Here is a 12,939-nt window from a genome sequence, read left to right as displayed (position 1 = left end):
ATTAACATTGCAGATCTCACCCACTTCCATTTCATTGTTCTGTCTTACTATTTAAGAATATAAATTCTTACTCAACTTATCCAGGCAGGGATTCTGTGGCAGGATTTAAGTGTGAATGATTTATGGAGGTGGCACCAAATGGTCTGGCTGCAGCTAACATGTCAAAGGCCATAAAATCACCTGCTGGGTAGTGTCAGCAGTACAAATATTTCAAGGCTGCACCTTCCCATTGTGATGTTTGGCCTAGAATTATTATTTTTTTTTTCAAACTGTCATTATTCAAATAAAACTATGGCTGCCAAGTTATTTATTTGAGGAGGAAACAGTCTACCTTGGAGGAGTTCAGACACACTTTTTTGTTCATCCTCATCCTTTCTAGGCAGAGAGAGGTGTTTTCCCAAACAGTCTGCAAAACCAGGTAAAGGGCCAAGGACCCGGTGCTACAGCAGCTTTTCCTGGGCTGTGATGGCCTCTGCAGATCTGTGTTCACTCACAAGAAAGAATCCATCTCTGGAACCCATCCTTGGCCCTTCCCGACTAGCCTTTGCTGTTGGGGAAACTTTTTGGGAAAGAAAATGCCCTCTGTCTTACTGTAGTGGTTGACAGCACAAACTCTACCACCAGAGTGCGTGGGTTCCAGTCTGAGCTCTGTGCTCCCTAACCAGGTCCTGGGCCTCTCAGCTTCAACTCAGTTTCAACTATGAAACAAGGATATAATAGAGGCAGCATTTAGCATCCAGGATAGTCTAAGTACCCAAAAAACTTAGCCATTGTTATCATCCAACAACAGCAAAAAGTCAACGAAGGATTTCTGGAATAATTAGTTTAACAATTTTTTTTTTTTCTTTTTACAGCTGTACCTGTAGCCTATAGAAGTTCCCAGATTAGAGGTCGAATCAGAGCTGTAGCTGCCAGCCTATGCCACAGCCATAGCAATGATGGATTGGAACCACATCTGCAACCTACACCACAGCTCACGGCCACGCTGGATCCTCAACCCACTGATCGAGGTCAGGAATCAAACCCACATCCTCATGGACACTATGTTAGGTTCTTAATATACTGACCCACAACAGGAACTCCCTCAACAAATACTTTTGATTGAACATTTGTGTGAAACACCAGAAAGCCATGTCATTAATTCAAACAAGAAATATTTGATTAGAACTTTCTATGCACCACCAGATCTTAGAAGTCTAGTATATTTAGTCATTCACCCCTCCACCCATTCAAGCTTTACCTGTGCATCTATTTATGAAACCATGGCAGCCTACTGGACACCCAGGTATACACACACACACTCAGGCATACACACCCAAGCAACAAATATCTACAGAGTAGGTGGCAACGACATGGGTGAGCATCAGATTTGGTCCCTGTCCCTACGGAGGTGGTGGGGAAGACACGACAGAAGAACACTTCTGGAGCCCAGACGTCGAGAACCATCCTGCGTCCTGAGCTCAAGGAAACAGGCTGCAGGGTTTGGAGCCAAGAGGTCAGAGGGAGCACAGCTGTTGCAAGGAGCCCAATCCTGGCTGGCCCACCCTCACCTGGAGGTCTCGGTTGTGGTTTTCACAGAGCAGCTGCAAGAAGCGCAGGATGGGCTGCATGATGGTGACGACCGCACTCATCTCCAGGTCGTCCTTGGTCTTGTCTGCTGTGGCCTGGGCGCCCTCCCCAGCCTGGTAGTGGTCGTCAGGGTCAGCCTCCCTCCTGAAGGTGGTGAAGGCTTTCCTGGTTGCAGCAGAGGCTTCCAGGAGCTGATCCCGAACCTCCTCCGTTATCTGTGTTGCAGGCTCTTTGGCTAGAATGCAAACATGAGATGGTCAGTGCTGCTGAATCCTCAGGTAAGGCCATCCAGCATACCAGAGACAACGGGCAGGAACCCAAGTTTCAGAATTCTCCAGACAGACTCTCAAAGTTAGCAAAACTACTCAAGAAGTCACCGTCTTCCTCAGTTCTTGAGATTAAAGCCAAGTTGAGCCCCACCAGCTTGTGTGTGGCTTTAGCATTTCACTACATTTGCTCTAGGGTTTAGAGGAAAAGCAGTACAGGGTCTGCCAATCTCACCAACCAAGACTCTGGGCCTCAGCTTTCTCATCTGTTAAATGGGGAAAGTATCAATGAAGCCTTCTTCCAGAAGGTGCCTGAGAGGGTCAACATAATGCTCAGCAAACTGTAATTACTGTTATTATAGTGACAATGGATGGAACCCTTTACTACGCACCAGGGCACCGTGATTAAGCACTTGATGTTATGATCTTACTGAACCCTCGGAGTAAGCCTGGAAGGTAACCAGGCACTAGAGTGAGCAGCAGCATGAGATTCTTCTTTTTTTTTTTTTTTTTTTTTTTTTCTGCTTTTTAGGGCTGCACCCACGGCATATGGACGTTCCCAGGCTAGGGACTGAATCGGAGCTACAGCTGCTGCCCTACACCATAGCCACAGCAATGCAGGATCTGAGTCACGTCTGCAACCTACACCACAGCTCACGACAATGCCAGATCCTTAACCCACTGAGTGAGGTCAGGGATTGAAACTGCATCCTCATGGATACTAGTAGGGTTCATTACCCCTGAGCCACAATGGGAACTTCAGGAGCATGAGATTCTGCAGTCAGACTGCCTGGGTTCAAATCCTGGCTCTACTGCCTACTAGCTGTACCTCCTTAACAAGTTAATTACCACCCCTATGCCTCAAGTTTTCTCATCTATAAAATGAGGATAATGATTCATCTATTTTATAAAGTTGGCTTGAGTTATAAATGAAGTAGCACATGTAAAGGATTTCGGACAGTGCCTGGTTTATAGAGAGTACTCAGTAAATCTTAGCCATTCTTTTAATGATCTTTATCCCCATTCTAAACCAGTGGTTATCAACTAGGGGTGGTTTTAACCCCATTTCCACCCACGGAATGATAGGTAACATGTGTTGTAATTTTAAGTTGTGGGCAGGCTACTGGCATCTACTGGGTCAAGGTCACAACTGCCACTAAATAGCCTACCAGGCATAGGACCGCCAGACAGCAATCAATTCTCCAAATGTCCAATGTGCTGTGGCTGGAAAGCCAGGTCTAAACTTAAAAAATGAGGCTCAGACCTGTCCAAGGTGCCTTGACCCCAACCCTTTTGGGTCTACCCGCTCCCCAGTATTACTTCTCTTCAAGGGAGATAATGGATAAAAAGCTTTATGAACATTTAACTATTTTAGAAAATAAGGGAGAATTATCTGACAAAAGACAATACCCAGTTTTCAAGTGCATATCTTCCTCAACCTTCTCTAACATTAAATAGAAAATAATAAGAAAAGATTCTTAGAGATTTCCTGCCAATAAAACCCTGAGTTTGACCAAGAACAACGTATATTTAAAAAAAAATTTTTTTTTTTTTCTTTTCCTTTTAAGGGCCACACCTGTGGCATATGGAAGTTCCCAGGCTAGGGGTTGAACTGGAGCTGCAGCTGCTGGCCTACACCACAGCCACAGCAATTCCAGATCCTTAACCCACTGAGTGAGGCCAGGGATCGAACCTGCATCCTCATGGAGACAACATGGGGTTCTTAACCTGCTAAGCCACCATGAGAATGTGTATTAGTTTATTAAACAAAGTACCAAAAATTCCACGCAGGTTATATAGGAAGAATTTAATTCTAACCAGATTGGTTTCTTCTTATGCAAGCCCCAGTCAAAATATAGTTTGGGGTCTAGAACTCATGTAAAAACTAAAGAACAACCAGGGACCCTCTCATGTTCCCAGTCCAGCTGATGGAAGGGCTGCAGGCAGGAGGACATTTACCTTTTTTCCGTGACGGTGCATCCCTCTCTACCTCATCATCCTTCTTTTTATTTCCCAAGTCACTCGTGTTCACGGTCACCGTGGCCTTGATCTCTTGCTGGGCCACTTTCATACGGTCATAGAAGACCTTGAAGAATTTCTCTGACTTCTTATCTTCTGTCAACCGGCAGAAAAAGGAGTGCTGCCAAGGAAAACCCACAGATTTTCAACACATGACACACCAGTGACTGAATCCCACTCAGGACACCAAAAGATCGGAGCCAGACCCCAAACCTCACAAATGGTCTAAGTTTGGACCAAGGAGAAACATCGTTCCACACACTATCAATCTCTGGATACCACACCCTAAACTTTTTTATACGGAGCCTTTAAGGCCAATTGCCAGGTCTTTGCTGAAGCAGTCATACAGGCTTGGGGAGCATCATGCTAAGGGGGTGGCAGGCAGATTTTAGCCAACTAAGCACCAGCCCCTACTCTCATATAAACCAGCTCCATTCACAGTGGAAACAGAAGGTATTTTTGGTGACTGCCAGGCATGTGTTTAAGGACTTCTGTGATCCTTCTTCTTTGCAAAGCCCTGTGAACATGTACTAGTAAGGAAGACCTGCTACCTACCCCACCAGGGCTCCATAGCAGGTTAGGATGACATGCCAGTACGTAAGGCTGAAATGTGTAAGTAAAAGTGCTCCAGAAGCTACACAGACAATTAGACTATAGAAGCTCAGAGCTGGCAAGGATGACATTTTGGGAATGATCCCAAAATCATCATGAAAAAGGTGGTTTTCAAAACAGGTCTTAAAGGGTAGGTAGCGGGTGGTTGGATGAAGACGCTCACAATTAACAGGTAGCTCGCCTCATGGATACACATTTGTTTTTGGACCCACTGCAGGCAATAGTATACATTGTTGATATAAAAACACAATATGGTGTCTCAACTTCATTTATGAGCATTCTCTTTTCACCCCTTTGCAAACACCACGCTGTTGTGAATTATTTACATAAAAATACAATACGGTCAATTTCCAGGAGGAATTAAAACAAAGCTCCAAACAATATATTTGCTTCTCCCAGTTGGATCCTTCTGCCAGTTTCACATCCTCCCCCATTTGGAAAGATGGCACTTCCCTACAGAAGGTAACCCCAGGCTTGCGATCCCAGAAAATACCAAAATCTTACCAGCCTCATGGAGCCCCCTACCTCCTCCATCTCTCAAACCCCTTCCCACACATTGTGCCTGATTTGGCAGTCTTCCACCAACCCAGAAAGCCACCATGTTTCCATGCGCATATATGCAGCTTCTGTCACTGTGACCCTTTTGCTGGCCACTAGTCCATGTGCTGCTCTGACAAAGCCCTTCTTGATCGTGCCCTTTCCTTTCCCTCTCCCTGTGCTTTACCTCTGGTTGCTTCTTAGGTACAACACAGGACCCAGTCTTCTACTTGTACTCCCTGGTTTATCCTTCCCCCTCCAACCACTCCCAAATGCCTGCCTACTCTTGGCTTTATCCATCTGTGTGACCTGGAGTTCTCCAAAACTCCAACTCTAAACCAAGCTTGAGTCTTCAGTGTACTTCACTGCCCTTGACTTCCTTCAACTTTCATTTAGGTTTCTATTTTGTCCATCCAGCCAGCCAGCCTTCCATACATCTGTCCATCTCTCCATCCACAACTTACTGTGCACCTGTCCTGAGGTGGGTAATATGCCCTTTATAAGGAGAAACAATGGGGAACAAAAAGGGGTCGGACCCTACCCTCCACGAAACTGGAGGCCTGGTAAGGAAAAGATGCAGTCATTCAGTAATCACCCTAATGACTTTCACCAAAATAGCCTTTTATCCACTGACTCAAAAGAGTGCTGGCAAGCAGTACTGTGGCAGACATTCTGTGCCACTGGCCTGTTTCCTTGCTTTTCCTGGCTCCTCCCCTGGCTACCATCCCTCATCCTTAAGTCACAGCATTCATGTCATCTCCTCCATGAAGTCACCCCAGATCATCCTACTAACGCAGGAGTCCAGCCCACTGCTTATTCTCACACACCCTGTTTTATTCTTCATAGCAACTGGCCCCTGAAACAACACTGGTATTTACTGTTCACCTACTTACTGTGTGTCTGAGGCAGCGGTGGACACTCTAAGAAGGCAGGTGCCTCCCCTGTATGGTTCACAGCTGTCACCAGAGCACCCAGAGCGGGCTCAGTGCATGAAAGATGTTCTCTAAGTATTTGATGAAAGCAAACACCACTCAACACTTATAGCTACTCTTGACTCCCCAGGCCCCTTCCCTCAGATCCTGCCCAAATTCAGTGGCCATGGCAGAAATAAATCCCTAACATAGATTAATTCTGGAAAACTGCAAGTTGTTTAAATATGAGAAACAAAGTTCCAACTATTCACCTCTTTGAAACCCAGTGCGACCGCAAACCAACAAAAGGAGATGTGGGGTGGAGAGTGTGGGGGGGGGACCAAGACATTAGCCCACAGCCACCTAATTACAGTGATCACATCTTTCACCAAGAGTCATCGCACAGCATCTCACCCACACAGGGTCCTGGCGAGGCTGCACCAGAAGGTTACCTTGGTTGCTGCCCCGTTAGTCTTCTTATGGCATAAAGACAACTTAAAAAGCATCCATGGAAAACCTGGTCACTCCAGAAAGCAAATGCATTTTAAGGATATAATAAAGAAACAGCCAAAGCTTGCCATCTGTCATCTGGAAGAGTGCAACAGTGCACACCCATCACCTGCTACATATGCACTGCTTCATGTTCAGCCAGTTAAGCCAGTGGATGTCACCTGATAGGTTGGGGCAAGAAGGGCTCTGATGAAACAAGAGAAGGGCAAGCGAGTGAGGATTACATGCTTCTATATATGTTTCTGCAATAGCCAGTATATTTCTTTTGCATTATTTATAACAGCCCTCTAACCCTCAAGAGTTTGAAGTTGCATTATAAACAGAATGTGATCAATAAAATGGTCAAGGGGACAGCGACATGAGTAAGCAGAGAAAACTGGAATTAAACAAGGATGATGGCTGGGGGATGGGAGAGGTGGTTCAGGGCAGTTTGATGCTCGGTTCCGAGATACCCAACCATCAAGCTGATACAGGAGGTGACCTCCATTATGCCTCTCAGTGAGAATCAAAAGAAGGAATGGCACTGGTGCCTCAAAAGAAGGAAACATCTCTTAACAGAGGGGTTAGGAGGGCAGGCTTTCCAGGAGGAAAGGGCAAGTTACTCTGCTTCTCTGAACTCATGCGGAAGGGCTGCTAAGGTGCACACTGAGTGCTCAGCACAGCGCCCAGTGAGGGTGCTGGCTCTGCCACCTTACAAGAGCGTCATGTGAAGTCCTCACAGTGAAGGTGTCACCCGAGCAACTAAGTGGTTGCTCTGACTCTGTGACATCTGTGCACAGAGTCAGAGATGGGGCTTTAGCCCCACCGTGAATTAGCGAGTGTTACCTCACTCAGTGGCAACATCTCTGAGATCCCAACTTTCTCCTCTGCGAAGTGGGCGCAATAGCAGGGAGCACCTTCCATGGGTGGGCCTAAGGCCCCAAGGAGACTGTCATGGTAATGCTCACAACAGCCAGGCTGACAGGGTGCCAGGAACTCGGGGTGAGCCTTTGGGTTCATCGCCACACAAAGCCCCTGATGGAGCAGACATTAGTCTTGCTCCTTTTTAAGACCAGGAGACACTTTCAGGTCTTTAAGACAATGTGCATCACGTGTGTAGGACATTATGAGGCCCTTGTGAGAGACCCAGGAGGTGTCACAGCAAAGGGGATGGGGGGTGCTTCAGATGGCCTGACTGAGAAGCTTAGCAAAGACGCTCTGGAAGGAAGATATCTGGTCTCTAGAGGGAAGTTCTGGCACCTCGTACAATAGGAAATGTGAACATGACGCAGCGTGCAGGAACAAAGACCCCCCGACTGGCAGGGAGAGCCTGTGCCTTGGTAGACGCAGGGGCTGAAGATGAGACACAGGGCCCTGTGGTCAGTTCACACACCTGTTCATTCCACCTCCTCTGTTTCTCCGTGCTCACAGGGCCTGGGGTGGGGGGAAGAGGGGCGCCTTCCTCAGGGTTGTTTCCCCAGAAGCAGGTGGGACCTCAAACCAGAGCAGGTGGGACTCCCCCTCCCAGTCCTCAGCCTCTTCATGAGCACTAGTCTTCTTCCCGCCCTGAACCCATTTCAATGAATCGCCCCCACCTCCCCCGCAAAAAACCTACAGCCAATAGTCCTGCAGAGATTGTTTTATTTCTCCAAACTTGTCACTCCACCCACCTGGCAGATTTGAGGCAACCCTTCAAGATAAACCTGGCCCAGAGCAGGGAACACTGGTTGCTAATAAGAGAAATATAAACAGTGGGTGCCTCTGGGGGGTGTGAGTGGTAAGTGACAAAGAGAAATAAGACAGCTTTCTGGAAATGAAGGCAATGTCTTGATCAGGGTGAAGGTTACACAGGTATGGTGGACAGAACGATGACCACCAGGCCTCAAAGGACATCCAGACCCTAATCCCTGAGACTTTCAAATATGTTACCTGACATGGCAATGGGCAACAGAATTGCAGACGGAATTAAGGTTGCTAATCAGTTGGTCTTAGAAGAGGGAGATTACTCTGGACTATTCAGAGGCGCCAGTGTCATCACAAGGGTTCTTACCAGTAGAAGAAGGGATGAAGGGATACAGGGTGAGGGCTCCGCTCACCACTGCTGGCTTTGAAGCTGACGAAGGGGCCACAACCAAGGGCTGCAGGCAGCGCTTAGAAACTGGAAAAGCCAGGGGAATGGATTCTGTGCTGGAGCCTCCAGAAGGAATGCACCCCTGCTGCCACATTGATCTGAGCCTAGTTAAGACTCATGTCCAACTTGTAAGATAAAAAATTCTAGCCATTTTGAGCTACTGAGTTTTTAGTAATTTGTTACAGCAGCCAGAGAAAACAAATACGATAGCTATAAACATCTGTCAAATTTGATCAAATGATACAGTTAACATCTATTCAGATTATTGTATGTAAATGAGATCACAGTAAAAAGGAGACAGGAAAAAATAAACTGCTTTGTTTCCTGAACACTAGAGAACTTTGCTGTCCAGACAAGGGGCCACCCTCAGAGGCCACTTCTCCCAGCCCAGGATCTGCCACCCTCATAGCCAATCTTATCTCCAAATCACATTAGATTCCAAAGCCCTTTTCACATAGGCTGTCTCAGCAGCGTCTCAGGAGATTGCCAAGGCAGATATCACCATTCATAAATCCATTATACCACAGACCAGAGCTGGGGTGAGGAGAGGTCAGCTGACATGCAGCAGAGGCACAACCAGCTCCCTCCCTCCCGGCTCAGGGCCTTCACCCCCATCTGCCCTCCTCCTAAGGAACACCCTGAAGACCAGCCCCAGGGGTCTGTGGACAACTCCAGGGAAACAGAGGCTGACTTGTGGTCAGACACACGCAGTGCCCGGGCCAACATCATTGACATCAGGTCTGCCTTGGGGGTGGCTTTAGAAAGTGACCACTGGCAGTGGCCACTTCCATGGAGGCTCTAGAGGGCAGAGGTAGGAGGGGAACTAGGGACGGCCATTGTAAGTCAGGCTTAAAAGCAACCACTGCAAAAAAAGAAAATACAGATCATAGCATGTTAAAGCTGAAAGCCCTCTATTCCAGCCCCCCCCCCTTTTTTTTTTTTTGTCTTTTTAGGGCCGCACCTGCAGCTATGTAATTTCCCAGGCTAGGGGTCAGATTGGAGCTGCAGCTGCTGGCCTACACCACAGCCACTGCAACACTGGATCCCTGACCCACTGACTGGGGCCAGGGATCAAACCTGCATCCTCATGGATACTATTTTGATTCATTTCCACTGAGCCATGATGGCAACTCCCATATTCCAGCCATTTCTAAATGTTTTTCCCAGCAGGGGAACCCCACTTCCCCTCTCTCCCCTAAGACTATCTTCTGTGAAGACCCATGTATAAGAGAGATCCAGGCAGAACTGCTCAGTCTGAAGCAGAGCAGGGAGGACGCCCCTCTGGTCACTGTAACTCTGCCTTGGTGGTTAATGGCTAGCTACCCACTTAGCCCAGCCCTCCACATTCCACTGAGGGAGAAGCTGAGGCCCAGAGGGGGAAAGGGATGTGTCAAGGTCACACAGAGCCCAGGTCTTCTGACTGCTCAAGCCAGTCCCTTTTGACCATGCTTGGTGGTGGCTGGGTGACACAACAGCCTGAGTTTCATCCCTGCTCTCTGATCACAGTCAAATGGACATAGTTGTCTTCCTTGGGCTACTCTAGTGGCAAGGGGGCTAAGAAACTGAGGGCTTTAAAATAATAAGGGGGAGTTCCCCCTGTAGCACAATGGGTTAAGCATCCAACTGCTGCGGCTCAGGTCTTGTGGAGGTTTGGGTTTGACCCCTGGCCCAGTGTAGTGGGTTAAAAGATCTGGTGTTGTTGCAGCTGTGGCACAGGTCACAGCCGTGGCTCAGATTCATCCACTGGCCTTGGAACTTCCCTATGCTTCAGGAGCAGCCATTAAAAAAGTTTTTTTAATAATAAGGTAACCACCATTTCAGATCACTCTTGAAAATAATAAGCTGTCCCTTTATTAGCAGCCACCCTCCATGACCAGCCAGGACCTGGCCAAGGAACAGAGCGTGATTCATGTGATTTATGACAAGCCTGCCCAGCTTCTGAAACCAAAGGTGGCCCCAAGTTAGGGACCAGCAGACAACAGGCAGCTACTCTAGCTAACAGGCCCGAGTGTGCAGAAGGGGTGGGGGCAGGGGCACTCCATTCTTTGGCAAGAGTTCACAGCCCCAGTCACACTGTACAGGTTGGGGTCTGGGGAGAAGAGTGGGAGACCCGGCCCTCGCCATGTGCTGGACACACCCTGAGGGTGGTAAGCAAAGCACCTGACCAAAAAGCCAGCTTCCTCGGAGTTCAGAGACTTGGGGGAGGGGAGGGCAAAGCTAGGCTTCTGAGCCTGAAACAGGGAGCCAGCCAGTCTGCTCCTGCAGGGACGCGAGTCCATATTCTGACAGAAGGAGCCCTTCACAGGCGTCTGGGCCAAAGGAAGGGGCAGTGGCAGGCAGCAGAGGTGTAGGTGTTCCAGGACGAGGCCTCACATGGGCATGAGTAGTCTGTGAGGAGCCTTGCCCAGGGCTCCTGGAACAGCTTCGAGACTTTGATCCTTCCCCAAAGAAAGCACTTTCCCCCTTGCAGGGGTTCACCTTCTCTAAACTCTCATGTTGGGCCTTTGGAAGATCCAGAGGAAGAGTTTTTCTGTGTGACCACCTCTTAAACATGTCCCTGACCGACAGAGCCCAGAACAGTCACTCCTAGGGGTTTGCTTATCTGCTGAAGAATGAATTATGTTCTCAGGCTACACTCAAGAATGGTGAAAATGTAACTAATGAACAGTGACAAATGCTTGCACTTCCAGGAGCTGATGGAAATTCTTCCCTGGAGTCTGATTTCCCTCTTTCCATCTGCCTCTGGCACACAGGGTCCTCAGCCTCGGCCCTGGAGGCTCTGGGACTTGAAAGAACGTCTGCAAAGAGACCAACCCATCCCTGTCTGACTGGAACAAATGCTGCGTGGGTGACAGAGTGACGGCAATGGCTACCCAGACCAGGGGTGGGCTTTCTACCTTGGGTGTGCTATTCCTATACTTGTGACTGAGAGTTATTCACTCCTGGAGGCCCCTGATCTGTCAGTTCTACTATAGTGAATGGTAACTGAACGCTTCCAATTCACCAGGCACCACCTAACTGCTTTGTACGCAGTATCTCACTAAACCCTTGTAACTACCCCCTGAGGGAGAGGCTATTACTAGCCTCAATTTACAGATGAGGAAACTGAGGCTCAAAGAGGTTAATCGACTTGCCAAGTCATGCACTAGGAAGTGGTGGGGGTGCCCAAGACTCCAGCCCTGCTAGTCTGATGCCTCAGCCTGTGCCTCTGCACCACCTGCTTTGCTCAACACCTCTCACCTGAGCAAGTGTGTCAAGCTCCAAACACCTTTTGGCTTTTTATAACCCACTCCCTGCAACCACCAGCCCACGGCTCTCAAGCTGTACAAACACAGACTCTTCTCCCAGTAAAGCAGAGCCGTGGTAGAAACATATATGAACACCCCAACTTTCCTGTGAGGTCTAAAGCACTTGTTAACATGGACCCGTCTGCTAACTGAGGCTGTGCCATGGATGGGGCTTACAGACTGCAACCAAATATCTGTGACACAATGACCATTGTGGGTCTTGAGTCTTTTGACGGCAATCAAAACCCAAAGATCACGAACCATGAACAAGGTAATAAAACACATTATGGTTTAGGCACAGGAGCCTGAAGAATTCAAAGTCTGGAAACCTAAATTTTAGCCATTGCTCCTCGCTGACCAGCCACAGGAGCTTAGGCAATCTGCTTCACTGCATTTGCATGCTGTGCTCCTTATCTGAAAAAAAAAAACTCTGATCACCTGCCTTGTCTGCATCACCTGGATGGGGCCATCAAGGTTGTAGTTATGAAACACTACGTGAAAAACACTGTTACTACGGGAAAATATTCAAATGCAAGGTGTGCAAGTTATCAATACCCTTTTCAACGGAACGGCCTTAGCACATAAGATACTGGGTGTTCTGTGATGACCAAAGTCCAGTGTCCCCAAAACATGCAAAGATAAACAATCCCAGCTGGTACTGGTAGGTCAAGATGGCCTGAAAACTGACAGCAAAAAAACATACTGAAGAGCAATTCTCAGTAACTATCACAATGAAGGAAGCAAAAAAAAAAAATCCAGCTAGTATTTTATTAGGTCTAGAAGCCATTCAGATTCCATTAGGCAGAGAAAGAAACATTTTTGCTCCCATTTCTCAAAGTTTAATATAGCCAAAGTCAGAAGAGAATTTCAGTGTCAAACCCTCCTGCTGGACAGTCCCAGGTCTTTCAAATGAACCATTTTCCCCCCCAACATTTTTTCCCATTCTCTCTCTCTTTTTTTTTTAAGGGCCACACTTGGCGGTATATCAAAGTTCCGAGGCTAGGGGTCAAATCAGAGCTGCAGATGCTGGCCTACATCACAGCCACAGCCACTAGGGATCCGAGCCATGTCTGCAACCTACACCATAGCTTATGGCAATGCCAGATCCTTAACCCACT

At 47.8% G+C, this 12,939-nt stretch overlaps 1 protein-coding gene across 9 annotated transcripts in view; it reads right to left on the bottom strand.

Moving 5' to 3' along the window:
- Positions 1-12,939, bottom strand: part of ITPR1 (inositol 1,4,5-trisphosphate receptor type 1) — a 330,788-nt gene that overhangs the window by 69,383 nt on the left and 248,466 nt on the right. For all 9 annotated transcript variants that reach the window (XM_021069280.1, XM_021069282.1, XM_021069278.1 and 6 more), the window contains 2 exons: positions 3,795-3,975; positions 1,551-1,804 (listed from right to left, as the gene is read on the bottom strand). In XM_021069280.1, the coding sequence (XP_020924939.1) occupies positions 1,551-1,804; positions 3,795-3,975 (435 nt within the window). The remainder of the gene's footprint in view (positions 1-1,550; positions 1,805-3,794; positions 3,976-12,939) is intronic.

This window comes from Sus scrofa, chromosome 13, assembly GCF_000003025.6.
Source record: "Sus scrofa isolate TJ Tabasco breed Duroc chromosome 13, Sscrofa11.1, whole genome shotgun sequence".
NCBI classification, from domain to species: domain Eukaryota; kingdom Metazoa; phylum Chordata; class Mammalia; order Artiodactyla; family Suidae; genus Sus; species Sus scrofa.
This window is presented reverse-complemented; position numbering and strand designations above follow the sequence as displayed.